The 25,830-nt window shown below is 38.7% G+C and overlaps 1 protein-coding gene and 1 long non-coding RNA gene across 5 annotated transcripts in view; one reads left to right on the top strand and one right to left on the bottom strand.

Annotated features, from left to right (window-relative positions):
• Positions 1-14,506, bottom strand: part of CHD1 (chromodomain helicase DNA binding protein 1) — an 81,968-nt gene extending 67,462 nt beyond the window's left edge. For all 4 annotated transcript variants that reach the window (XR_004349057.1, XM_032625628.1, XM_032625629.1 and 1 more), the window contains exons 1-2: positions 13,976-14,506; positions 11,724-11,921 (exon numbers count right to left, since the gene is read on the bottom strand). Coding sequence is in view for 3 of the 4 variants with exons in the window: in XM_032625628.1 (XP_032481519.1) it covers positions 11,724-11,776 (53 nt within the window). In the remaining variant the exon portion in view is untranslated. The remainder of the gene's footprint in view (positions 1-11,723; positions 11,922-13,975) is intronic.
• Positions 14,507-14,630: 124 nt separating this feature from the next.
• Positions 14,631-23,787, top strand: LOC116750685. Its single transcript, XR_004349058.1, has 3 exons — positions 14,631-14,753; positions 16,413-16,451; positions 22,320-23,787. It is a non-coding gene; the product is annotated as an uncharacterized LOC116750685 (long non-coding RNA).
• Positions 23,788-25,830: the final 2,043 nt, after the last annotated feature.

Here is a 25,830-nt window from a genome sequence, read left to right as displayed (position 1 = left end):
TCTTCAACTAACAAGTATTGAACAAGAGTTTCTAGCAGGGACAAAATGCCATGGGAAAAGTAAAACTTGTGAGAATCAAAGATATAAGGATGATGATTAAAAAAAAGGAAAAAAAGACATAAGGATGGATCTGTTGTTGATTGAGGAACCGGAGGTAGGGCAAATGAAATTAGGCACAAGCCTTCATGGAGGGAGTAATTTTAGAGCTGGGTATTGGTGTATTCCCCACACTTTCCCTCTAGAAAACACTTCTTCTCTGAGGCAACTGATAAAACTTCTCACTCTTTAAGATTACTCAAAAATATCCTATCCTTCATGTAACTTTCTCCAATTTCTCTAGGGACAGGTCATTGTTCCAGCCCATGTGTTCACAATATTTTGCTCATATGTTACTAATAATTCCTTCACAATATTACAAATTATGCTTATACATGTATCTCTCTTCTAACTATATCCTGGAATTCATTAACTTGGGGCCTTTAGTTATTTTTATAGACCATTATCCACTTCAACAGGGCTAGAGAAACAATATGGAAATTAGCAGGTACTGAGTACTTACGATTAAAAAAAAATACAAATTAGTGGTCAAAGGCAATGGCTTTTAAACTTTTTGGATGACTTAAATAATAAATACATTTTATACCATGATGTAGTATACACATGCACACATGTAACAAAAGTTTGATGAAGTAATACTCTACAAAAGGAACACTATTAGTTTACATTATTCTCTTTCATTAAAAAAAATTCAGTTATGGTCCTCTAAGGTGTTGCAAATCACTATTTAAAATATATTAGCATAGAAGCAGTCACTTAGAAAATGAGAAGGGTTCAGCTAGATGATAACTAAGATCAGATCACCTTCAAATTCTATAAAATTACACTGTATTAAAATTTGTTATCCTTATCTTTCACTACAGGCTATAAAATAACTATCAAAGGTTTGAGAAAATCTGGAAAGTATTCATCCTCATGGGTCTGAAAACCAGTTACTGCCTTTGTTAGGAACTAAAGAACACACACAACAGCTCCTTTTAGCATTCTAAATTACCAATCCAATGCAAAATTCTATCATAAACTCTTCTTAAAGTACAGTATTATTCTTAAAGTCTCTAACTGAATAAATGAGAATAAAACTGCTAGAAATAGATGCTAAGAAAGGTAACATTTAGCAAGACTAATTTCAAAGATGACTGGGTTTAGTCATGCTGAATCTGAGGTAAAGGCAGTAAACTCAAAAGTTTCTCTAATAAGCATTCAGGGAATCAGATGAGAAATAAGGACTATGTATACATACACTTCAAAGTTACTTAACAAGTTTCATAAAACATGTATGAAATTTGTTATAATATCAATGACATGATAAAACCCTCTAATTCTATTATTTATAATTATAACAAGTAGGCAAAACTTAACGTTTATATTTTTTCCCCATTAGTATTACCTATCATGCGGAAGTCTAACACATGTAGAAATTGTATTATGTTTCAAAACAATCCACAAAGTAATTGAGGGGAGGAGTAGTAGGTAGGATTTACAGATTAAACTAGATTGACCATGAGATGAAATATGTTGAAACTAGATGACATATACACGAGGGTTCACTTTATTATTGTCACTACTTTTGCATATGTTTGAAATTATCCATAATTTTAAAATTAGCACAAAGAATAAAATAAATGTCTACATTTAAAAGTTCAATCTTTAAAAGATTAATCATTTGATTAATTTGCGTTTTTAAAAAGGTTTTTAAAATACTTATATGCTTTTAAATTACTTTAATGAATACTCTCACAAGAAAACAAAGTTCCCAGCGCTATATATTTTACTTTCTAACAAAATTATTTGTAATTTGGTATTCATCACAGTCTGCAGATACCCATGACAGTGTGCTGCACATAAGAACCTGCATCTACCGTGTCATTTAGTGAAAAAAAAAGTGAAATGATCAATGTAGTACAGTATGACTGAGATAAACTACTGCACACTAGGTCAAACCTTTGGTATAAAATACATGCTAAAACTGGAATAAGGAGATTATTTACATTTTCAGCTCTCATGTACCCCTAACTGTAATTCTTTTCTTATAAGATTTCCTTTCAGATCAAAGTTCTTCCTTTTATTAATGTAATTCAGGATTTAGTAATTTAGAACTGGAAATACTATAGTATTTGCATCAGATGGCAATCATCATATTATAATCTACCTCAAGCACAAAAACAAGAACAGCCTTCTTTGAGGGAATTTAGACTAACTCCACTCTTTTCCAATGGCCCCAATCCTTTACATATAAACTCTTATATGTAAGAGTTTACATATAAACTCTTCATAATGTATTGCCTTCTAACATCATTTTTCCTCAGTATAAAAAATTATTCTTTGCTTTTTGCCTAAGCCTGTCAAAACACCTCACCACCATAAAAGCCACATTACAAGGACTTTTAACATGAGTAAAATTTAAGGCTACCAGAGGTTTTAAATGATCTCTCAAAAACAAAAAAAAGCACAAAATTTCATTCTGATATTGGGTTTGATACAGAGATTAACCATCTGTCTTATGATCAAATTTCCTTGTCTCCTACCTTTGAACTGCTGCAGACTGTATCTCTCTGTATTTACCATACCCACCTGATACTCAGACATTAAAGGTTTAGGTCTCTTTCTTGATTTTAAGTTTTAGAGAATAATCTCAAATTTTAGCATCTTATGATATTCATTACACAGTAGTTGCTCAATCATCTAAATAACTATCTGAGGACAGAGAACTGTATTTCTAAAAGCAGTGAGATGTGAAACAGCTAATGAAAATGGTTTTCATTGAGAAAAGTGCTCCCCACTATTTTTGTGCCTTATGCCACAGCTCTGATAGATACTGTAGACAGTGGATCCCATAAGCCAGTACTGTTTAGCCAGAACTTTGTGTGTCTCTGTATTTTAACCTCAATAACTGAAATCTCAATCTATCCACACCAAAGCAACTTTCAAATTCAGTTTAACATTTATTTAAAGTTGAATTCTTAGCAGTCACCTCATCACAATGACAGATAATATACTCCTAATTATAAACAGCAATTTTCTCAGTCATTAATACACAAGAACTTGATTCTGGTACAAGAGATTCCTAGAGTCTCTCTCTGAAACCAGTGGGTCTGACCAGTCCATTCACATGGGTAATATACTCTCCCATGGGTATCTCTTAATACACGTAGTGTTTATTCAGCTATGCTTCCTTTTTTCCTCCTTCCTCCACCTGGGACTAAACCATCCAAAATTTCAGTATGACACTAAACAAACCTCAGGGTAAAGAACTGCGAAACTAAGATGTCCAACACATTCTCTGCACTAGGGAACTTGTACTTCTTTTACTGGGGGACTATGAATCCTGTGAAAACCTTCCTCTCCATCATGTTTCTCAATATACACCATTTGTTCTTCTTTTCTTTCCAAACCACATCATTTCTGATCATTAAGATTACAAAAGTTCAAAAACTCCATGAAGACTTCCCATATAGCCCATTACCTCACTCCAGTAATTTGCCCAATTCCATTTTCTTTCACCTCACCTGAATGCCTATACGACCCCATGAGTTTGAGCACAGTCACTTGATTGTGTACTTAAACTTGGCTATTCCATTATCACCTCTAGATCAAAATAATCTTTCTGCAACTTAATTTATAATTTCAAAACATGGCAAGATACTGAATGACTCCAGGTAAATAGTTTCATATATATTCATATAAATTTAATATGCCTATTCATTTCTGTGGGAATTTTGTTAAAATGAAAATTCTGATTCAGTAGATCTGGGACACAGAGGGCAACTTTTAGGGTAAATGAATCATTCTGTACAGTACTGGGGTGGAGGATAAATGATTCTATGCATTTGTCAAAACCCATGAAACTATATCACAGAGTAAATGTAATATATGCAAGTTTACAACATAAACCCATGAGACTAAGGATCCCAGGATAGAATGCAAACTGATATATGAATCTAACTATTACAAACTTATGACATAACCACACTGAAGGGGATGAGGGGAAGAAAGCTACCTCAAGTAACTTTGGAAATCAATGTTCTGACTAGAAACCATAAGGCTAAATATAATAGGAACTGTACACTGTACATAGACACTGTATTTTAGTTGGTAAATCTGTTTCTTCTGGGAGTATAGTCTAAAAATTCTGAAACTACTTTACTTGTATACTGAGGTTGGAGTACATGCATGGTGGATGGCAGATGGTGGGAGCCAAGTTTCTCTCTATTAGAGATGGAAGTTATGAAGGTACAAGAAAGGAAGATTAGGATGAATCCTGTAGTATAGGATTAGAATTGGAGACAACAGTACTAATTCATGTTTACCCTAATATGCACACAGATGGGGGCTTCCCTGGTGGCACAGTGGTTAAGAATCTGCCTGCCAATGCAGGGGACATGGGTTCGAGCCCTGGTCTGGGAAGATCCCACATGCCATGGAGCAACTAAGCCCGTGAGCCATAACTACTGAGCCTGTGCTATAGAGCCCACGAGCCACAACTACTGAGCCTATGCCCCGCAACTACTGAAGCCCGCGTGCCTAGAGCCCGTGCACCACAATGAGAAGCCTGCGCACCACAACGAAGAGTAGCCCCTGCTCACCGCAGCTAGAGAGCCCGCGTGCAGCAACGAGGACCCAACGCAGCCAAAAATAAACAAACAAATAAATAAAATTTTTAAAAATGCACACAGATGGACAGACACAGAAACAACTATAGATACACATGGTTTAGTATATATAAACATCTATAGATTGATATAACTCTGTCTGCTCTGTCTACTGAGAGGACTTCAAAGCAGTGACACCTGAGTAGCAACCCAGCACCCAAATCTTGGTTTCTAATTACCCTTTTCTCCAATAAAAGAAACCAGCCAGGGCTCTTTGGAGAAATGGTTGATTCTAGGGCAAAAGAATGGGAGGGTGTAAAAAGAACACAGAAGCCAACTTGAAAGCGTTCCCAATGGGCAAGGCTAAAACAATTTGAACAATAAAATTAACCTACTGGATTATAACCCAAAGAATAAAATATACATAATAAGTCCGTGCTTATATAAGTGAATGACAGAATTAATGAGGGAGAAATTATTTCTTTATAGAAGAATTCCATTTAATATTATGTAGTTACTCCCTCCCAGCAGGAGACAGAACTTAATTCCCACCCATGCCACCACTCACATCCCTTGAGAGTGGGCTAGACATAGTGACTTACTTCCAAAGAATACACTATGGAAAGAGAAAAACAGTAACTTTATAGTGGAGAAACCTGGCAAATACTACCTTGGTCAAATGATAAAGGTTAACATCATCAGTAATGTCAAGTGGATATTCTGCTCCCCATATGATGTGACCAGTAGAGCACTTCATCTCTGTGATACTCTTTCTAAAAACTGGTAACTGATAACCCTAGTTTATCCTAGCAAAAAAAATCAGACAAATCCAAATTGGGGGATGTTTTATAGGATACCTCGCCAGTACTTCTCAAGACTGTTAAAGAAATTAAGGAAAGACTTAGAAACTCTCACAGATCAGAGGACACTGGGGAGAGTTAACAACTGAATGCAACATGGTACCCTGGACTGAATCCTGGAATAGAAAGAGGGCATTAATGGAAAAACAATAAAATCCAAGTAAAATCTGAAATTTGGTTAATAGTTGTTCGGTATTTTTTAAGACGTTTAAAAAGGCTATAAATCTGGTTTCCCCTTCTGGAGAATGGTAAACATAGTACTAAACACATCACAGGAATTTTGGAAGGAATAGCTACAATAAATTAATGTAATGCACCATGTACACCATGGCTCAGTCAGAGTAAGAGCTCAATAATTACTGGTTGCCATTATTACTGAGAAATGAAACGTACCCAAGTTCTTGCTTGCATGGCCTATGACACAGTTCTCTGGGGGGTTCCCAGAAAATAAAAAGCATGTATAATAACATCAATAACAACAAGTAGCAAGGTGGTGAATGACTCCATGCAAACAGCTTCATATATAATGCATATGAATTTATTATGAATACATATCACTTGGGAATCTTGTTAGAAAGAAGTTTCTGAGTCAGGAGGTCTGGGGTGAGGTCCAAGGTTGAACATTACAAACAAGCTCCCAGGTGATGCCAATGCTGCTACACCAAGTACCACAACTGGAGCTATAACTTTTCTACTTCTATGTTTTAAAATTTTTCATAAAAAATACAAAAAAAAGTTTTCTCCACCAAACTTTATGTCTTCGCCACAAATACTTGTATTTTTAAACACAGAACTGTACCAGCTATAACCCGCAAGTCATCAATATCTTAAATAAGCAATGACTTAACCAGTATAATAAAGGGGCAACTACACATTAATATTTGCCCCATTATCTCACGCCTGTGAAGATAAAAATAATGTCTTTAAAAGTCAAATCACATACAATTCTCTTATCTTTACCAATTAAAAATTAGTCTAAATACATTGCAGTAATCTAGATTAACCACAATTTTCAGAAGTCCCGGGAAAATTTTAATTCTGTGAATTCAGTTTGGAGAGAGTAACCTATTACCAAAGCTCCTGATTAACAGTTTATTGAGTTTTCAAAGCATAAAAAATGATCTTAATAAATGATCTGAGATTCAGTAGCATGTACAAGATATTTGAGGAAAGAAAAAACTAGTAGGAAAAGATGAAGTACATACTGAATCAAGAAATAGGGATTAACAAAAAAATGAGATGTAAAACAGTCATACTTTCCTACAATTAATGAATGACATCACAGTTAATTTTAAAAACCAGTTTCTTTAACTCAATGATTTCTAGCCATTCTGGCTTTGTGATTTCACATTTTCCTGTCTTCCTTAAAATGCTTCTTCACATTCAACTTTTGAAATTTAAGAATTGAACCTTTTAAAAAACACTCTGAGGACTTCCCTGGTGGCGCAGTGGTTAAGAATCCGCCTGCCAACGCACAGGACATGGGTTCGATCCCTGGTCTGGGAAGATCCCACGTGCCACGGAGCAACTAAGCCCGTGCACCACAACTGTTGAGCCTGCACTCTAGAGCCCACGCGCCACAACTACTGAGCCCATGCGCCACAACTACTGAAGCCCGCACGCCTATAGCCTGTGCTCCACAACAAGAGAAGACACTGCAATGAGAAGCCCGCGCACCACAATGAAGAGTAGCGCCCACTCACCGCAACTAGAGAAAGCCCGTGCACAGCAACGAAGACCCAATGCAGCCAAAAATAAAAATTAATTAATTAATTTAGAAAACTCTGAGATAACATCAAAGTAAGCTCAGGAAATACCATTCTATTGCCTTTAAAAAATGTTCAAATTCATTTATTAAAAGAAACTGATTTTGATGGCAAGAAATCTTGCTGGTATGTGTATACATAAAAGCAATGTTTCCAAAAATGGTATATCAAAGAAGTCTTTGGTAGGATACTAACAGATATATGGTGAAATATGCAGCCCTGTCTTCAAATTAACTTTGACTTGGTGTTCCTTAAATTTAACAGGTCATTTCGACTATCTGGCTTTTTTCTCAAAGCCTTTAAAAAGTGTTTAAGTGACTCTGAATTTCTAAAAATGAGATTTTCATTTAGAACATTTCCATTGATCATATTTCCTACTCACTGCCTACTCAAAACACTTCAAAAGTTGAGACCCAAAGATTTTTGAAGCTTAAAACAATTAAAATATTTTCAGTAAGCCAAGGAAATTTAATTGCAACAGAGCTCCTCTAAGTAAATATAAAATTTACACACATATATATTTAAAACATATTTATAAGTATATTAGGTCAAGCACTGTTAATGCTATAAAAAGCTATAATATAACAAGGAAAAGAATTCTTTTAGGGACTTCCCTGGTGGTCCAGTGGTTAACAGTCCACCTTCCAGTGCAGGGGACATGGGTTCGATACGTGTCAGGGAATTAGGGTCCCACATGCTGCAGGGCAACTAAGCCTGTGTGCCACAACTACTGAGCCCGTGCACCACAACTAGAGAGCCTGTGCCAGAACTACTGAGTCCATGCACTCTAGAGCCCACATGTCACAACCAGAGAAGCCCTCGCGCCGCAATGAAGATCCCACGTACCGCAACTAAGACCCAATGCAGCCAAATAAATAAATAAATAATTAAAAAAAAAAAATTCTTTTAGAATCAGGTCAATATAGCTCAGTTGCCAGCTCTAGATCAATTCTAAGTAGGTAAGACTGTTATAACACATCACCAAAATTTCCTTCACTCTGTGATAATTTTTCATAAGCATACTATATAGACTAAACAATTAAAATAAATTCTCAAATTTACATTATTGAAAATTTAATCTACAGGCAAGCAGAGAAATTACTTCTGAGTATTAAGCATTTATCAATCGTACAAAAATTAGTAAAATGTAACCATGTATTTATGGTCTTTACCCACAAATCTATTTCTGGAGCAAATCATCATTCAAGTTAACTTTAAAATAAAAAATGTCTAACCAGGCTTTGAAAAACTTCATTACAATTAACAACAGAAATCTAGAGAGCTGGGAACTGATGCTTTGAAATCTTCCAATAGTATCTTCAGAAAGCTTAACTTCAGTTATATAATAAACTTTGTGCTAACTTGAAACTGAGGTACAGGTGCATCCTGACACACATTTCTTAGTAAATAAGTTTCAAAATTGTCAGTTATAACATAGCCAAAGAGACATTCTCCTGTGTATTCTTCTTCCTTTCTGTCAATGGTTATGGAAAGGTTTTCACATCAAAAGAAGCAAAACAGACACTTTTGAGTAGAAAGCTAATCATACCAACTAAAAATGCCAAATGACTTCTTGCTTAATTCTACTTCATTTCATAAATTTCCATGAAGGAAAAAGAGGAAATCTGAAGCAAAAATACATGTAAAAATTCTAGCCAATAACAATCAAATTCTACAGCATATATCAATTTTAAAAACAAGCATAGGGCTTCCCCGGGGGCCCAGTGGTTAAGAATCCACCTGCCAATGCAGGGGACATGGGTTCAATCCCTGGCCCAGGAAGATCCCGTATGCCACGGAGCAACTAAGCCTGTGCACCACAACTACTGAGCCCGCACTCTAGAGCAAGCTAGCCACAACTACTGAGCCCACGTGGCACAACTACTGAAGCCCGGGCGCCTGGAGCCCGTGCTCCGCAACAAGAGAAGCCACCGCTGTGAGAAGCCTACGCACTGCAAGAAAGAGTAGCCCCCGCTTGCTGCAACTAGAGAAAGCCAACAAAGACTCAACACAGCCAAAAAAAAAAAAAAAAAAAAATTAATTAAAAAAAAGATGTGTGCTTTATTTTTTAAAAAAAAGCATATCTGTCCCCTCATCACTCTATATTAATATTCATAGTTATGGTGACTTTTGGTTTTTGCAAGAAAATCCCTGTATCTATAAAGTTCACCTCACTCTTTTAACTAGGCACAATCTCCCTTCTCTGTACTGCCTTGTTATGAAAGCTTCTGGTATGGGGGCACTGAGGCTTAGTAACTATGGTAGAGCAAAGGAAAAGGACAGCATAACAGACGAAAGGAAGAAAATGAAAGGAAAACAGAAGCAGGTCTCCCTTCTTCAGATAAACACCAAGGCAGTTGCAAGAACTAGATAACCTGACAGCCACAATTCTAAGAAGTACATAAAACCTATATGGTAGAAATAATGACTCAGAATAATTAGAGAATATACATTGCATTTATTTAAAATGAGTATGCATTGTAAAAGATTCAAGTAAATTTGATTTCACAGGGTTTAATTTTTTTTCATCTCTACTATATCAAATTTGATTTAAGACTCCCCCTTTGCTTTACATATGGCAGCAAAATACGTAAAAGATTACTGGAAAAGGTAAGGGGTCAGAATATAACAGCATGTGATCTCTCTACATGCTCAACCAGAAGATTTACTCTCAAGAGTCTTATTTCCTATTTCGTGGGTAGTTAGGCTCCTGCGTTTCCCCTAGATATTTCTACCTATTAACCATTTCATTGTTCACCAATGAACAAGAGAATGTGGACAATGTGACTCTCCTATTAACTTACTCCAGTCAATATACCTGTAGAGATTGGAATCAAAGCTGAAATTCAAAGGTCTTCTAGTTTAGCCCTTCAACTTTGGCGTTTCCAGTTAAACTCTGTTGTTAAATACTTTGTATATTAAGTAGTAGGATGAAACTTCAAAATCATTTAATTCAACTCTCCTTATTTTACAGTTCAGAAGTCATTCAGAGAACGAGTTAGTGCAGAGACAGGTCAACTCAGGTTTTGTAACTCCTAGACCAATACTTGTTCTACTAAATCATTCTGCTTCCCATAACTACTCCTTGTTTTCTATGATGTTCTTGTTATCCAAACAGTCTGCCCGTGAAACTGATAAAGTATACCTAGCATAACCAGAAAATCCCAAGCCTCAGGTCAAATACATATCCCACTGCTTCATTTTCTATCCAACATTTTCCTGAAGCCCTCTTAACTGCCAAAACTTTCCTGTTCCTTGTCCTTCACATTTCTCCATCACTGTAATTAATGTTTCAGTTATGTAATGTTCTATGTTATATAAAATATGATGCTAATTATAATAATATAGAGTGCTCATTATAGCAGGAACTATTTTAAGACCTTTACAGGTAGCATTTCATTTAATCCTCAACTTATAAATAAGATAAATAATACTATAATCCCCATTTTATAAATACAAAAATCTAAGTCTCAGAGGTTAAAAAACTTGCCCTAATTCACACAGCTAATAAGTACAACTGGGTAAGTAATCAGGCAGTCTGACCCCAGTGTCCATATTCCTGACCTCTCTATATGATAAGCATATATGATAAGCATATGTAGCTACATGGGATTGCATTATTAACGTGGCTGGTAACTTAAAACTGGGGGGCTACAGAAGAATTTAAAAGTCTTTGTATTTGAAGAGGTTTCTTACACATTAAAATAGCTTAACATGGCTTACTCCCATAAACCATATCTTCTTTGCAAAGACATGGCCCACGTAAGAACTCTTAACTCAGTCATATATAATTAAAACTCAAATTTGAAAAGGTAATGGGGGAAAAAAGTGTTGCAGCAATACTCTAACAAATGTCCAGATCAGCAGTGTCCAAAAGAACTTTTGCCATGATAGAAATGTTTTCAATTTTTCTCTATTCATCACGGTAGCCACTAGCTACATGTGACTATTCAGCACCTGAAATGTGTCTAATGTGACTAAGTACTGAATTTTGAATATTTTGTAATTTTAACTAATTTAAATTTAAATAGCCACATGTGGCTACTGACTACTACACTGGACAGCACAGGTATAGAATGCCAAAATGCCAGAAAAAAATGAGTAAAGAAATTCTTATTGCCTTTATTTGGAGAGTGCAGTAACAGTCAAATCAATTTAAATGTCTTCCTTTACTTGCTCTAGTTTCAATTATTAACCCAAACAATATAGACCTCCAAAGAGATTTAAGTATCCCAAACTTTCTATATTTAAATTTCTCTTTGTGCATCTCAATGGAAAAAAATAATTAAATTCTGTATTTTCAACAAAGCTTTATTTATTAGAAACTTTTTAATGTTTGGAGAGCTAACAGTGAATCTGAATCTGAAAACTCTGCCTATTAAAAAAACTAAAAAGAGTCACATAAATTTTCAACTGTTTTCATAATAAAAACTTGATAATAAAGTACTTACCTTGACTCTCCACTACTGTTTCTAACACTTTCTTCATCACTGTGTCCATTCATTGTAAATATCAAGAAGTTTTAAAATAAAATATAAATCTTCCCAGTTTAAAAGATGAATATAAATACTGACTCCTCTTTGAATATCAAAAATTCACAGATGAATTTTCTTCAACATTCACAGGTTTCCTGGGACCCTTTCACTCACCTAAAAAAAAAAATTAAGAAAGTGAGAAAATTTCCTGTAGACAAAAAGATAAATAAGTCTATTTGGAACTTACAGAAATCTATCTAGGCCAACTAGATTAGAGGTGGTAAGGAAGGGGTAGGGGTCTTTTTCTCAAAATACCTAGGCTTCTATTAACTACATTCTTGACTACTTACTAGAATTTAGCACACCGCTGCTTATTTTTGACAGAAAAAATTAAAATATTTGTGGAGTGATAGAGCTTTTAGACTAATTGCAACCGTGTGTATATACCACACATTATAGACAAAAAACTAAAGCAAAATGGTAGTATATAACATATACATACGTTCCAAGAATAGAAAATAGTCTTATTAGATACTTGGCCAAATAAATGAAATAAGGGGGAAAAAGGTTACCTTAACCAAGCACTAATTCCTATCACGAAGGACTTCGTATACCAGAGCGAGGGGAAGTGTTGAAAATGCTCACATGAGAACAGGAGAGTAAAAGTGTATCATATAATCTTAGCCCAAAAAAATGTACAGGTCAAAATAAATGTGTCCTTTCACAGGTAAACCGATAGCGCAGTTTTAAGTTTAAATAATACAGTATATATATCCAGTTTGGACATGCAGAGATTCCTCCGGGGGAAAAAGGTAACAGAATATACACTATGATCTTTTAAGTAGGGGGTTTGGGGCAGAAATCATGGACCAAGATACAACATTTCCACCTTTCAACATATCAGCACAACACTGGAGAGTCACCTACAAGCCACCCACTAATAAACAAAGGAGATCTCTGGCAGGGGAGGGAGAGGAAGAAGCGGGGGAAGGAGACGTCAGATCCTTCCCCAGCCAGAAAGTACCGAGACAGACGACTGAGAGCAGAGCTGTCCTCCGACCTCAGCAAAGAGAATTTACTCCTACGATTATTTCCATTCCACAAAAAAAGAGGGGGGAAATAGGCTGCTGCCAACTTAATCATAGCAAACTCTGCATCTAGATCGGGATTTTAATATTCCAGAAACTACAGTCCAGTAGACTTAGCAAGAATTGTTATCTAAAAATTATTTCACGCAACATTTATTCCTAATGTTAAATATTAATTCCAACTAGCCAAAGAGATTAACTATTAAACAATTAGATCTTTAAAATCTAGGTACTCTAACAAACTGCCTCTCCCGAAAGTCTCTCTTCATTGAGAAAGTTCACTCCTCTTTTCGTTCTTTCCTTTTCACCTCCCTTTCGCCCCTCAAAATGGCTTTCTCTGTACTTTGTAACTTCCTTTCTCCTCATTTTCCTTCTCAGAGTTAAGTCCTCTTTCTGAGCCCCTTCTTACAACCGTAAGTTCTGAAGCTCCAAGCACCCGCAGCTCTCTCCTGCCTTTCACTCGTCTTAACAATGATTCTTCCCTAAATCGTTAAACCTCTTCAATTCGCCTTTTCTTTGCCCCGTCTTTTATCAGTTGCTTTCCTCCTGCTAAGTTTTCAAGCGGTTCTCGAAAGGAGGCTGGAAACCTTCATCCCCCGTCCGTCGCAGCTTCGCTCCAATCAGCCTGCCACCCGGACGCACCCCCCCACTCCCATCCCTCCCAGGGCCTCCATCTCGGTCCCGGAGTCTCCCTTCCCGCCTCAAACTTCCTACAGACCCACCCCGCGCCCTCCTGGGCTCGCCCGGGCTGCTGCCCCCTCCCCCTCCCCGCCGCTCCCCACGTGCTGGGAGCCCGGGTGGCGGCGGGACCCACGCACCGGCCAAGCGCACAGCTAGCTTCTCGCAGCTTTCCCCTCGCGGCCCGGCCTGCCCCAGGCCGAGGAAGCCCGGTCTCGACCGCCAGCTGCACACCCGTCCGGAGAGAGGATGCGGTCTTCGGCGCCGGCCTGCTCTCGCCACTCACACGCCCCCTGAGCGGCGAGTCCATCCGCCGCCGCCGGCCCTCTCAGACTGCCCCGGCCTATGCCCGGCGCCCGGCCGCTGGGCCGCCGCCCGGGCACCGCGCCGCCCCCGCCCTCCGCCTGGCCAGCTCCCGTCCTCCCCGCCACATCCAGACCCGCCCGCCGACCCCCTTCTTACCGGCGGGCGTGCAGGCTTCGCGGGGCGGAGAGAGCCCACTCGATCGGCGGCCTCCCCTGTGCCCGGGCCCGCGGTCTCCGCCGCCAAGAGTCCTCGGGCTCCGGGGGTTTCGGGGTAAGCAGGAGTCCGTGAGGGCGAGAGGGAAGGGGAAGAACGCGGAGGAGAAGGGGAAGCCCCGGCCCGCGGCTCCAACGCGCTATCCCCTGCGGAGCGGATCCAACAATCAATTCATTATTAAAGCACCAACGGCGAGGTCAGCAAAAGCAAGAAGTAACGAGTCGTCGTCTTCACCGCGGCCGCGCGCGCGCCCCCGCTCCCGCCGCTTATCGGCTCCCGGCAGCCGCCATGACGCCGAGAGAGCTAGCGCAACCGTCTCCGTCGTAGGCGCCTCCGCCGCCGCCGCCGCCGCCGCCGCCGCCACAGAGGTAGCCGTTGCCTCCGCCTCCCGCGCAACGTAAGCTTCTCGGCTCACCCCTTTCCCCACTGGGCGCGAGGCGGGCAAGCGGGCGCGCGCACGCCGAACTCCACCAACTGGCGCGCGGACAGTGGGAAGGGCTACGTTTTGGAGTCGTGGGGCGTAGGAAGAAGACGATTGGTGCTGTGTCGGGGCGGAGGGCGAGCGCGCGCACGCGCACTGGTGGGAACGCGCACGCCGGCCGCGCAGAGGCTGCCGGACTCTGGCTACCGTGGTGGGCCGTTGAGCCTTGCTCGGGTTCCCTCCCTTAGCGGCCCGGAGTTGAATTCCGGCAAGTGGGAGCTGCGGGCTCGCTCCTTGCGGGTATGGACGCTAGTGTCACTCGGGACGGTTGCGTAAGGACGTCACAACCGAGAGCCCGAGAAGGAACTAGGGAAACAGAGGGGTGGGGAGATATTGACTGATGGGGCTTGGGGAGCCGCGGAAGGGCTGTGTTGGATAAGCCGAGGGGGCGGGGTCGAACGTGGGGTCGGTAGCTCAGGCCTCGGCCCCGCGCCGGGTCTGAGCGCCTGTCTGGAGAGGCGGGGAGGGAATGCTGCGTCACACCAGGCAGCCTGGGAACCCAACTGTTGGGCCACTGTGGTCACCTCCCGCCGCCTCATACGCTTAGGCGACCTGAGACAAAGGCTCCCTAAGGGAGGTGCGAGCCGGGCACCTGAGGAGGCGGAGAGAAAACAGAGACCGAGTTGTTGACACCCTGTGACCCTTCTTGACTCATTTGTGGGTAGCCCGTGCCCGGTTCAGGAATAAAACGTGTAGAACGTTTCCAGGTCGCTTCCTGAAGGGCTGGTGGAGGGTGCGGTGCCAAATCACTATAAAAAGTGCAACGCGAGAGACGTTAGTAACTGTCGCAGGTTAGCGTACTGCAACTTAGTTGACGGTTTCTTTCATAACTGTAACTGCGGGCCTCAGTTACAACCTTTTAGATCTGTCCAAAGAAACACTATCTTTTCAAGCACGGGAGTGTTCCGCTTCTCTCCTTTAAACCATTTTTTTAAGTAAGAATTATTTTACACTTCATTATTTTTCTCGTCCACAGATCAGTCTTGAGTCAGCCCAGGTTAATGATAATTTCTGAAACTTTCTAATCCCATTCTTCAGTTATTTGATCTGATGTAAAGGACTGCCTTCCAAGTCAAATGAGTTTGAATGCGGTAGCTTCATTCCCAAAATAATTATTTTCACATGTGGGAAATATTCAAGTTTTAGTCTACTGTCTGTTTAAACAGTTTGTTCCGAGCCCTCAAAAAGATCTCCAAACATAACACCAAATATGTATTTATTATATGGAAAGGTATACTCACCCTTGGGGAGTAGGGGAAGGCAAACAGGTAGACACAGTCTCTCGAAAAAAATGAGTATGTCTGTGGTCAATGAATAGTGAAACAAAATGAAACACCACCATAGTTTGCAAAATGATCTATGCTCAGCCTCTTTTTTAATCCTAGTTATTAAATAGCTATAATTCTGGGTTGTGAGGAATAAAAAGATCTTTCAAATATTCATCTCTGAAGTCCTTAGAAACTAAGTGCTAATTTTTAATACTGTGCTTTATAAAATTATGATAAGGTGCCTTGATAATAGGAACTTCCTGTTCCTCGGACTAATTTATTTCTTGGATTACTAGAGTGGTAAGTAAAAAATAAAAACCCGAGGAAAACATGGCAGGTAAAGAATTTTGTAATCAGAAGTGTGATTCAGATAATAAAGTCTTCAATTATAACCATATTGCATTTTGTTTCCTCACCAAAAAATGATTACTGTATTGACTTAATCTGTTTTATATGTTTTTTGAAAGCACCTTTTTAAACTGAGTTGCTGTTTGGATGTGATATGCTATGTATAATTTTGAGACACTTGTTTTGCAGACAAAAAAAAAACCTTGCCAAATTTGTAATAATATATTGAACCTTGGAGACTTATATTTCTGGTAAAATTATAATATACTTTATGACTTCACAGGATTTTAGAATGACTATTGAGACTGTGGAGAAATACAAGGTAAGTGGAAAATTGAAAAATCTTACCAGTTCAGTTTTCTAAAAGTCAGTTGATAAATAAGACAAAAATATTTTTTGACCATATTTTATCTGCATAGTTAAATTCTCAGTTTTACTTCGTTTAAACAAACTGTATGTCTACTTTTTGAAACGTCTACTGAAAACAATAGACAAACAGTAGATAATCTGAACACATGAATAGCAAAAATCCCTGAAAATTAACATCAACCAGGAGGTCTTTATTACTATCTGATTTTCCATTTGGGAAATTTCATATTCTTTGGAAAGAATATTACTTTTACAAAATCTGGGACAGCACTTTATAGGTTCTTAATTCTGACATGCTCTACTAGGACTAGTTACCAATGGGTATCCTTAGGTGGGAATAGATTGAAAACCGCTTACCCAGAATTGTGAGATGTGCAGCATAAAGACAGTAACAACTCTTGCTTTTCTGTTAACATTTTGGATGCCAAGATAGTATTTTAATTCCATAATTATGTTCTTGTTGCCTAGAGGATTTGTATACAAAAAACTGCTAAAACGATCAGGACAGTATTAAAATACTCTAGAATCTCAATTTATGACATCATTTCCCGGGTTTTTGCCAAACAGAGAAGGAGTCCTCCAAATATGATACTTAAATTTACAAAGTCTGCTATAAACAGAACCCATGAAATCCCAAGTCACCTTATAGTGAAAATTTACTGTACATTTTCTATTTTCTTGATCTTAAAAATTATAGGAGAGTAGCTGTGGTTCCCAGTGTTGGGCAGGGACAGGAGTCAGTCACCTTGGAAAGTTTTTCCTAATTACACATGCTGAACACTCCCTTTCTGAAATGCACAATTTCTAGGTTCTAAGCAGTGTTTGGAAAAACTAGATTGTTCTGATAACCACCAACAGCTCATCCACCTTGTTTATGGCCACTGTATTTGGAGATTTTTACTGATAAATTCTTAAATCATAGTAAGTAAAATTTCAGATGTAAAGCTCTTAGAGATGATACTAAGAAGCAACTGTGTATAAAATCTAATAGGTATTGAAGTGGATACAAAGATTTCACTTAAAAATTAAGTGTGCAGATGGGGAAAAGTGTTGTTTAAGTAGCTAACCTCAAAATATCAGATTGGTGCCTTGATGCTGTATCATTCCTTCCTCTCCCCCAAATCCTTTGTTTACTGTCCATTTTACCTCATGTATGTTGTCTTCAGCCTTTCTCCTTAATCCCCACTACTTTGTTTACTTAGGTTCTATTCCCTACATCTTTCCCTCCAGGTCACCCTATAGGCTTCCTTCAGATTTGAAATCTAGTGATATCACTCCCCTGCTTCAAATACATATGTTTAAGTGTACCACATATATTTGCATACATAATATTTTAATTACTTCGTTCACAGTATGATTCCAGCATTGCATCTCATCATTCCTAGCAGACACTTGACACTCCAGCCATACATTTCTCCAGGTCTTTGGGAATGTTATCAGTATCACTGTAAATGGATATAGTCCATCTGTCTTATGAATCATTTTATTTTAGATGTAAGTAAATCAATAGCTGTTGAGTACACTGACAAATTGTGCCAAAACCCTACGAGACATGTCATGTATCTCTCTCATTTCCCTTTTAGGAAATTTTGTATTCTGCAAATACAGCATATCGTTATATTGTAATAAAGCATTTGTTTCCGTATTACATTGTGAGCTCCTTGAGCAGACTCTGTTTCCCATTGCATTATATCCACATTTATTCAATACATTGCATACCAGGCATTCTACAGGGGTGGGGCAGGGAGGGTTATAATAGAGCAAACACAGACACTTTCAAGAGTTAAAGTCTAGTGCATGAAACAGTCACACTTGGAAATCATAACTGAGAAAAATGGTATGAAGAAACAGTGCCGTGAGAATTCATAGTTCAGAACCCTAGTCCCAAAAGTCTCCCTAAAGGAAGTGACATCTGAGAACTGAGAATTTTTTTTTGAATTTTATTTTTTTTATACAGCAGGTTCTTATTATCTATTTTATCCACATCAGTGTATACATGTCAATCCCAATCTCCCAATTCATCCCACCGCACCCCCCACCCCCCGCTTTCCCCCTTTGGTGTCCATACATTTGTACGCTACATCTGTGTCTCCATTTCTGCCTTGCAAACCATGAGAACTAAGAATTTAATGTGGATTAGATAAAAGGGAAGTGAAGAGCTTCGTAACAAGTAAACGGTAACAACATGGCAAAAATTCGGGGGCCAGAGAGATAATATCAACTTACATCCCAGTTTGCCAAGGATAGGCTTTTTTTTACTTTCAGAAGTGTTCTGGTTGGATGATAAGTTACATTGTCACTCTATAAGGGACTAAAAGAAGTACAGTACTGCTGGAGCAACAACTGAGGATGATGAAGCTGCATGGTGGCCAGACCATTCAGGGCCCAAAGGCCAGGTAAAGAAGTAGGTTCTTTGCCTAGAATAAAGGGAAACCTTTGACAGATCTTAAATTGGGTGGTAATGATGAGATTTACAAATTGAAAATTTTAACTGTAAATTCCAAAAATGGATTAAAGGTGGGCCAAAGTCAACACAAAATTCTTGAATTAGGAGGCTAAAAGATTAGAAATAACTTTAATGAACCAGGGTAGTAGTATGGAAGTAGAGAGAGTATATTTGGAAGGAAATGTCCATAGGATTTGTTGATGCAGTTGGATTCAGGGTTAGGAGAAGGAGGGAAGCTGTACATACAATGGAATGGAACTGAATGGTAATATGTTTGGAAATGGGTAGGTGTGAAGATGATAGATTTAGTTTAGAATTTAGTTTAGAGTTTCTCATGTCATGGAGTCACCCAAGAAGCTTTTGGATAGAAGTCTGGACCTGAGAAGGGAGATCTAGACTGAAAATAAAAACTGTTAAGTGTGTAGGAGGAAATTAAAATCTTTAGTGTATGTGAAATAGGCTTGGAAGACAGCCTAGGACTGTACAGTGAAGAACTTCAATTAATTTTTGGCTAGGTAGAGGAAGATTAGCTGGATAAGGAGTTGCGATGTCAGAAGGGTGTTGTGCAATAGAGGACAAAGGTCTGAGTGCTTCAAGGAAGGAGTGGTGAATAGTGTCCAGTGCTATGGTGAAATAAGGCCTGAATAATAGCCACTGGATTAAGTAACATGATGGTCATCAGTTACCTTAGCAAGAACTATTTGGTTGGAATAATAGGGCTAGAAGCCAGACTGGAGTAGAATGTGATAAATGAAAAAGTGGAATCTGAGTCTAAATTTCTCATTTAGGTGATTTAACTTTGACTTGGGAGGGAATATGAATTTTTTTTTTTTGCTGGCTTTTGTGGATTTTTATTTAGGTGAAAGATTTAGAGTGTTTCAAAGACAATGGAAAATGTCATTATGAGAGAGAGAGTGAATATGAGTTAACTACAAGAATTAGCTGGAAAGATTACCACATAATAATCATTCAAAAAGAAAATACATGAACATTTCAAAGTAATTTGGGGAAAAAATAGAATTTTTTTTTTTCAATCAGGAACTGAATACTAGATAACCACTGTTTATAGTTATGGGCTATAGGTGGCCATTTAATTGCTGTGATTTGAGAGTTTCTGTGAGCCTTCTACTCCCCAAATACATGCCTCATGCTCTACTAATGTTTGAAAAGTTTTTGGTAGAAATCTGTTTTAAAGCATATATTCATGGGAAAAGTAATCTGTTAAGAAAGTAGTTCTGAACTGTGCCAAAATTTAGAAATACCTGAGGAACTTCACGATAAAAATGCTGAAGCCCTACTTCAAGGGATTCCATTCCATTGTTCTGAGAAGGGGCCTGGGCATATGCATTCTTTAAACGCTTTTTAAATGATGATTCTAACGTGCCACTGACATTTAAAAACTATGGACATCATCATGTTAACACTGCATTGACTCAACATTTAGTTTAGATGAAGTAGAGAGAGGCCAGGTCACTTATTTTGAAAACGGTGGTTATTAACGGGAGATTTTGCCTCTCAGGACATTTGACAAAATATGGAAACATTTTTGGTAGTCACAATGAATGGGAAAGGGGTTGGAGCTGCTGACATACAGTGGGTTAAAGGCCAGGGATACTGCTAAAGATACTACAATGCACTGGACAACCCCCAACATCAAAGAATTATCTGGCCCAAAATGACAATAATGTCATTGTTGAGAAACCCTGCTATAAAATAGGATGGCAAGCTAAGTAGTAGTTTTTTTTTTTTTTTTTGCAGTACGCGGGCCTCTCACTGCTGTGGCCTCTCCCGTTGCGGAGCACAGGCTCCAGACGCGCAGGCTCAGCGGCCAAGGCCCATGGGCATGGGCATGCAGGATGCAGGATCCTCCTAGACCGGGGCATGAACCCGCGTCCCCTGCATCATCGGCAGGTGGACTCCCAACCACTGCGCCACCAGGGAAGCCCTGAGTAGTATTTTTTAGTAAAGTCTTAACGGGTGGGGCTTACAGTTTAGTAAGAGTGCTAATGAATGAGGATCTACCTAACAACTTAGCTCCACCTAACAACTTCAGCCCTTGCTATAACCAGCAACAAAAGAGCCTCAAAATAAATTTGTAGAACTACGAAGTGTGACTAGCACAATAGACTGGTTACATTATTTTCCTAGTTTAAAAAATTTAGTGCAACTGAAACTCTTATTGCTGGTGGGGGTATACATTGATTGCAGTCACTTTGGGAAATGGATAGACAGTATCCATTACAGCTGAATTTAGGCCTGTAATTCAGCAGTTTCTCTCCTGAGTGTATATCCAAGAAATTGAGTGCAGGTGTCTTCTAAAAGTCTTGTATACAAATATCCATAGTAGTTTGATTCATTATGGCCTCAAATAGGAACAAAGTGAAATATATTCTTACAGTGGAATATTACCCAGCGATAAAAATGAACAAACTGCTACACATAATATGGATGGATCTCATAGATATTTGCTGAGTGAAATAGACAAAACCCAATTCATATTGTAATTGGGTAGGCCAAAAAGTTTGTTTGGGTTTTTCCATAAGATGTGATGGAAAAAACTCAAACAAACTTTTTGGCCAACCCAATATTATTCCATTTATATGAAATCAAGAAAAAAGTAATTCATGATGATAGAAGTCAAGATAGTAGTTACCTCTCTGGGCATGGGTATTGACTTAGAAGGGGCAAAAGGGAGCCTTATGAAATGATGGAAATGTTTTGGATCTTGATCTCATTGGTTGTTATATGAATGCATACATATGAAAAAGTTCATCAAGCTGGACATTTAAATTCTGTGAACTTTACATATGCCGTACCCCAATTTTTAAAAATTAAAAATTATGAAAAAAATCAGGAAACCTAATTTTGAACTACTTGAAATCTTGTATCTTAAGGACTTGGTTAAATAAAGCGTTGGCTACATAACATGTTCTCAACAGATAAAAACAACTCTAGTGCATTGTATAGTGAAAGTAAATTTTGGATTTGCAGTCAGACCTAGTTTTGAACCACACCTTCATCCATTATTACCGTATGACTTTGGGCAAGTTCTTAAATTGGGACCTTATGTTTGTGATTATGGAAGAATAGAAGATCAGTGAGTTGGGAGAAGTATAAAAAAATTCTTAAAAAAAAAATTCAGCCTTGATTCATGATCCCCTACCACTGAGGAATATCCAGAGACATTTAGGGTGGGCCTCAGCAGCTATATATGTATAGGTATCCCCTTTTCAAAAGTTCACTTTATGCCACTTCACTTTTATGAAAAACATACCTTAGTACCTGTTTTCACTAAACAAAAGAAATCTGAAGAGGACTTTTGCTTTTACAAAATAAGATGAAAAGCGAAAATAGCATTCAGCATTTGTTTTGCAGTGAGCCATTGTACCAGGTGGCATGCGCCCTGAGCAGCAAGAGTGGCACTTCCAAGCTCCTTCCCTGGGAACTACACTCAGCCTCTCAGCATCAAGCCATCATGCTTTGAACTGTGTCTGTGAGCATCAATGCTTTATCTCCATTTATTTTGTGCATCCATTAGCAAGATGTGTCCTAAGGTAATTGCTTCTTTGCTTTACCTCATTTAGGTTTGCGAAAGGTTTCATAGGAACACTGTCCTAGCTTTAGCCAGGATGAACAACTGAACCCTATCTGGACCAATCAGATTGTTCTGATAATTTAAAATTGGAAAGTTCATCAGACAGCTGATCTTTTCCTGAGAAACATAAAGTTAGGCCAGGGTACTTTGTTTGGAAGCAGCACATGGAAAGTCAGAGTTGTGTTGCAAAAACAAGAATAATCTCAGATTATTTACTGTATCACTTGGTGTTATAAATGTTATAACTATGAGATTGGTACTGTTATCTACAGGTAAGGAAACTGAGAAGCTTGACTAAAAATACGTGCTGAAGCGCTGAAGCTAAAATATTTTTCTTTTCTTTCTCTCTTTCTTTTTGGAAGCTAAAATAAAACCTGGGCAGTTTGAATCCAGTCTGTTTTCATGAAGTGCTGACATATCAGACACATGTATAATAGCTGCCTTGGTTCCTGATAGCTTTCCAGTTCCTGAGCTCAGTCCCTTGAGAAGGGTAGTCTGCTCCCTATCTTTGAATTATTTATCATAATTTATTCTTATAATAAAATTTCATGTCTTTGCCTAAGTGGATCAGCCAATTGCAACTGAAAGTGTCCTGCTCTAGTTTGACTATGAATGGGAACGCAAATAACAAAGCTCAGAGAAACTAAAACTGACTGAATCGAGGTGGGGCTGTGGGTAATAAAGACCTTCCTACCTTAAGATGGGAACCTGTTAGCTTCTGTTGTGCAATAGTGAATCTTTTACCCAGGCTTTCTCCAATATTGTCTCAGAACTCAGACTAATGTAGTCACTGAGGTAGGGCCCAGAGATCTTGGTAGCCAAATATAAAAAATATTGAGTGCATTGGTTTCTATGTGTGGAGTTTTGAAAAGTATGTTGGAAAAGAGAGGAATTCTGAACAGAGTTCCTGGGTGAAAGTAGATTGGAACGGGTTGTGCGAAATTTAGCAAATTTGATTTAGCAATTATTGGAAGCCAATTTGCCTTTGGGCTGAGAATGTACAACTAGATCAAGAGATTACTCAAGGGGCTCATTGAATGGCAACATAATTTTTTTTTTGCCACCTGTTTCTAACACTAAAGTTTTGACATTGAATACCAGAAAGTGAAATTTTAGTAATAGGAATAGGACTCTCAAGGAAGAACAAATGATATTAAGGACTCTAATTCCTCAGCTCCTTCCAAAACATTTTCCACTTCCCATCCCCTCTCATGCTTCACAAAAGTGTGATGATCCTTCACATTGTTTATCAATAGCCACTAGGATTGGAATGCAGTTATGTGTCTGGGAATATTACTAAATGGCAAACTGCAAACTGCCTTGCCTACTTTTTCTCTTGTTTGCTTTGAGGCTAAAGCAGAGAACAACGGGGATGGACAGAGTCTCAACTTTTGCTAAGAAACAAGTCCAGATTGACAACTTAAGGAGAAACCAGACCCACTAAAGTCTTCAGCATTAGCTAAATGGAAAAGGAGTCTGCCTAAAAGAAAATTAGCAGGCTCTCCTCCACAGTACAGCAGTTGCATGCCATAAAATCCCAAAGTAGACTCAGACCACAGACTATCTCAACCCCTCAAGCACCTCCTGTTTTCCAGTACAAAAGAATCTGCACCAGGTAGAAGTGGGTATCCTTTCCCGAAATGAAGAACCTTAGTGTGCCTTGTCAAGAGTGGCCCTGGAGGACCCTGTACAAGAGAATCCAAACTGGATATAGACAGATTTTCTAATAACTGACTAGGAATGTGGTCAGTTAACTTATGCCTTATGAGATTTCAAGGGCCATTATTTACTATCCCACTCCTGCTGGGTACAATGTATACTTTAGCGAGCTAGTTAAATTTATATTTAGTCCACAGATTGCAGAATTAATCCAAGTATTTCTTGTATGGGCTTTATATACCTATCCTAGGGCTAGTTACATTCAAAATAGTGTTAAGATGGACAAGGGTTTTTCTTACTTGGAATTGACATTCTAGTTTGGGGAAGGAGGAGAAGAGAGGTTAATGAAATAAGCTTACAAGCTGGGATGGGCTCTATAAAGGAGAGATAGTGTAATGTCAGAGAGAGTAGAGAGAGACATACTTAGATGGGAAGAGCAGTGGGGTGGTCAGAGGAGGCCTCTTTGAGCTGTAACTGGAAGAGTGAGGTAGAGCCTACTGTGGCAAGAACCACAAGAAGAGTAGTAAGGAGAACAAGTGCAAAGACCCTAAGGTATGAAAGGGTTTGTGACATGTGAAGAACTGAAGGCGACAAATATAGCTGAAGCATAGCGAGGGGGAAGCTGGGTTGACGTGAGATTGAAGAGATGGCCAAGGAACCTCCTTTGATCTAGAGCCTTGAGGGCTATGGAAAGCATTTGGGGTTTAATTCCAAACACAGCAGGATGCCATTGGAAGTTTTTACACCAGAGAATTGCATAATCTGATTTGCCTTCCATAAGATTGTTCTAGCTGCTGTGTAGAAAATGGATAATAGTAGTAGCAAGAGTGGCTCTCCACTCTCTAGCTCTCCACTTAGGGACCTACTTTAGTGTATAATGGCCTGTTAGGATTAGAGGAGTAGCTTTAGAGATGTAGACAAGATGGAATCAAGATAAACTGGGGATGTTAAAGTAACAACATTTGAGTTGAGGTCCTCATTTGCTGTTCATTAGTATCTAAATACGTTAATTGATAAAAAGCAATACAAACATATTATTTGGAAATGTGGAGACATATCAAAGAGCTAAAAATGCTGAAGATAGTTGGGAGTGGAGAGGGGTGGGGGAGAGAATGCTATTTTTTGTTATAAATGTTCAATATCATTTTCTTATAAAAATTGTATATATATATGTGTGTAAATGTGTTTATGTGTAACCTTTGCTGTGAAAAGTTCAGAGAGGTGTAGTGATAGATGAAGGAAGTCAGAGGATTTTTAAGTAGGAAATACTAATGTATGTGGGCAGAATAATAACTAATGTATGTTGCATGAATAATAAGCAGAGAATGAAAATTTGATGAAGTGCAGTAGACAAATGGAGTAACTGAAGAAGCAAAATACTGAGAAGAAAAGAAACTATAGGTGTTAAGAGTTAGAATTGCCCATGATAGGAAAAATGACACTCTCAATTTTTTACAGAAAAGAGGCTGAGAAGGTGAGTACAGATGCAGAGAGGTGTGAATATTTGTTAGAATGAAAATGAAGTAAATCCTCTCTGATGGTTTCTGTATTCACAATGAATTATGGAGTAGGATCACCAGCTGAAAATGGGTAGAGTGAAGGAGTTTAACAAAGCAGGAAAAAAATAAGACA

Source organism: Phocoena sinus, chromosome 3 (genome assembly GCF_008692025.1).
Source record: "Phocoena sinus isolate mPhoSin1 chromosome 3, mPhoSin1.pri, whole genome shotgun sequence".
Classification (NCBI taxonomy): domain Eukaryota; kingdom Metazoa; phylum Chordata; class Mammalia; order Artiodactyla; family Phocoenidae; genus Phocoena; species Phocoena sinus.
Note: the sequence above shows the minus strand (reverse complement) of the source record. Positions and strands in the feature narration are given on the sequence as shown.